We start from the raw sequence: 3,283 nt of genomic DNA on the forward strand, positions 1-3,283 counted from the left end.
CGCGGCCGGCGACTGCGGGCCCGCCGCCGCCTCCGCCGCGTCGCCGCCTCCGCCGACGCCGGCCTCCGCATCGCCAGCGTCCTTAAGGCCGTCGTCGCCTGGGACTTGTCGGTCAAACACCTCCTGCCACCCGTGCGCCGCGGCGGCCGCCGCATCAGCCGCCGGCGCCGGCGAGTCGGCGAACAGCCGCGAGCGGTTGGCCGCCACGCCGTCCGCGGCGGCGGGGCCACGCTGCGGCGAGGCGCCCTCCTCGCCCTTAGTCGCGGCGGCGGCAGGGGCGGCGGGGGCGGCGCCGCCGCTGGGGCCCACGGCGCGGCCCTTCCCGAGGGGCGTGGGCGACCCCATCGGCTCGGGTTTCAGGCCCTTGCCTGTGCACAGGGTTGAGGCGGGATCAATTTGCAGGCGGACCAGCTCACAATCCTCAATACGACCCGCCACCAGACATATGTAAGGCCGATGCAGGCCATACCGGAGGATGCCCAGCAGCTGGCCCACCACGCCAAGCAAGAGGGCCGCGCGGCGCGCACCTGGCGTGTCGAAGGAGAAGCCGCCATCGCCGCCAGCGGCAGGTGGGGGCGCGGGCGCGGGCTCCGGCTCGTCGTAGGCGCCACCCCCAAAGTCCTCCACATCCATCGGATCCGCCTGCTGCTGCTGCTGCTGCTGCTGCTGCTGCTGCTGCTGCTGCTGCTGCCGCTGCTGCACCGGCTCCTGCTTGATCCGCGGCGCCGCCGCAGCCGCGCCACCCCCGGCACCCCCGCCACCGCGCCCGCCCGGCTGCCGCGTGAACGTTTTGGTGATCTGCGGCCGCGCCGCCGCCGGCGGCCCGCCGAGCGCGCCGGGCGCCGGTGCGGCCGGCGCGACCGCCTGGGTGCGCGCGGCGGTCTGGCGCAGGAAGGGGTTGCCGCCGGCGCCGGCAGCGGCTGCGCGCAACCACCAAGGGTGAGGGATGCGCGCGCGTATGTCAGTGGCACGCTCCGACTGACGCGCGCTGCGGCCCGTCTCATGGTGCTGGCGCCGGCTGCAGCAACGACGCGCCACCCTGCTCCTCCCCCGCACACTCCCACGTCACCAACCTGCACGCGCACCCCCACACACCCACACACCCACACACACATACAAACACACACATACACACACACGCAGCCGCCGCATATCCGCCGGCCCTCTGAGAGCCCCGCGCTCCGCGTGTGCGCACCAGCCCTCGGCGCCGGCGCCGCCTTCTCTCCCCCCAGGCCCTGCAGAATGTCGTCCAATAGCTCATCGGTGCACGCGTCCCCCGGCCGCGGCCCCGCCGCCGCGGCGGCGCCGCGTGCTGGGACAGGCAGGATGGCGAGGGGCAGGCAGGGGCGCGGGCACAGGGGCGTGGGCGGTTGGTTCAATCTATTGAGTGGAGCGGCCGGCAATGAACTGGAATGAAGTTTATGCAACACTACACTTCCAAGGGAGCGCCGTGCGAACGGGAATGCTGAGCGCACGCGGGTTGAGAAACGCCATCGAGCACCAGGGCCGTCGCCCTAACCCCCCTTCCCCCCCTCTCACCCGCGGCCTTGGCAAACATGGCCTGCATGCGGTCGCGCGCCTTGGGGTCCTTCTCAGGGGCGCCCGCCTTCTTCTTGGAGGGGTTGCCGTCTGGGCAGAACGGAGTCGCATTCGCGCGCGGCGGCCGAGGTGGTGGGTGACGCGAGCTAGGAAGGCGGGACTTGCGGGGCGGGTGTGCGGTGCGCATCTGTGAACGAGCCGGCGGCTGCGCGGTCACGCGGCCGCGAGCATGGACCATAATTCCACTTTCCGATTCTCATCGATAAGCTCACCCTTGCCCTTGCCGTCTTTGCGCTTGCGCCCGGCGGCGGCGCCGCCGTCCTCGTCGCCGCCGTCGCCGCCCTCCTCCTGGGCCCCAAACAGGGTGTCGTCCGCGTCAGCCATGAAGTCGCCGCCGTCGTCCTCCTCAACAAATTCAGCTGCGGTGGGGGACGCGGGTCGACGAGGTTCGCAGGGTGCCCCGAGATGGGCAGGGTGGAGGGCGGCCCGAAGGGGGGGGGTGGGGCGCCGACGCGCCCTGCCGGCAACGGCAGCGCCGGGGGCCTATGCGCAGCCGCTGCACGGTCACAGGGGCTTGGTGCCATTGCATGAGCTGTCCTGGGGCATCAGCGAGCCCGGCGGCATCAGGCGGCTGCAAATATTTTTGAACGCATCGCCGAGAACGCCAACGCGCAATGCTGCACCGCACCGCCTACCTGTCTCCAGGCGCCGCTTTGCCACGAGCTGCTCGTACTGCTCCTCATCGACAACGTCGAATACAGCGTCCTCCTGCTTTACTTCAAACGTGGACGCGCGCTTGCTCCCGGTGCCCTCCCTTGCTGCAGTGAGGTCCGCGAGCACACCAGCAAGCTTGGAGGTACGACTCTGCACATTTCTACGCGATCGCTCCATGGCTGATTGGGACCCTCACTGGGCAGCTGGATCAGCCAGTGATCTACTTGGCGCCACACCTGCCTATGGCTGGGATGCCGCCATACTATGCTTACAAGAGCAGCTTATTTCCTTTCACAGCAATGTGGACCAAAGCGGCGTGGCCCTGTGCTTTCAAAATTGGTGTGTAAACACTGAGAGGAAGCAGCGGGGCAGCGAGGACATCCCGAACCCAAACGCGCAACGCCATCACCACTGTTCATATTTGAAAACTCTCTTATTCAGATTCGTTTCCACCTCCTTCCGACTTGCGCGTCGTAGCAGCTCTCCTCGGGCAAAGCTCCTAGCAATGCCAGGGCCCCCAGACGCCGCGCTGGTGACCTCTGCTGAAGCTTTGCGCATTGACGACGAAGATGTGGGTGTGGGGCATGGGCAGCCCGATCCGTGCACATGCGCGCGGCGTGCGGCGTCACCGAACGGAGGGATGGCCGCTCGGCGCAGCGATCGTGCGCCCCCTGCGGCTCCCCTGCGGCTGGCTGGGCTGCAGCTGCAGCCCAGTTGAGTTTATACTTGCATCTGATTGACCTGGGTTCCACCATGCTTGAGCGTGTGCCCTGGGCCACCCTGTGCTGGCATCTTCGCAGCATGGCCGTCTCCCGCTGCGGTTGGTGCAACGCGAACGAAACCAAAGCTGCACCCCTCTGCACTCTTGAAGCTTCTGCTCAGGGCTGGGCTCTGAACGTCGCATTGAGAGATACCTGTAGTTGCATCCACCTGCCTGCCCACTGTCTCCGCCCTGTTATACAGGCCCTGAAGGAGCCCGAGGACGCGGCCGAGCGGGCAGCTGCCGAGCAGCTGGCGCACCTCCCCAGCG

At 68.6% G+C, this 3,283-nt stretch overlaps 1 protein-coding gene across 1 annotated transcript; it reads right to left on the minus strand.

Moving 5' to 3' along the window:
• Positions 1–13: 13 nt before the first annotated feature.
• MNEG_14926 (hypothetical protein) lies at positions 14–2,430 on the minus strand (the record flags this gene model as incomplete). Its single annotated transcript, XM_014036603.1, has 6 exons — positions 14–368; positions 528–920; positions 1,196–1,312; positions 1,540–1,629; positions 1,812–1,958; positions 2,235–2,430. Coding segments are annotated over 6 exons (1,298 nt in total), but the record flags the coding sequence as incomplete, so codon positions are not given.
• Positions 2,431–3,283: the final 853 nt, after the last annotated feature.

This window comes from Monoraphidium neglectum (assembly GCF_000611645.1).
Source record: "Monoraphidium neglectum strain SAG 48.87 unplaced genomic scaffold scaffold04881, whole genome shotgun sequence".
Classification (NCBI taxonomy): domain Eukaryota; kingdom Viridiplantae; phylum Chlorophyta; class Chlorophyceae; order Sphaeropleales; family Selenastraceae; genus Monoraphidium; species Monoraphidium neglectum.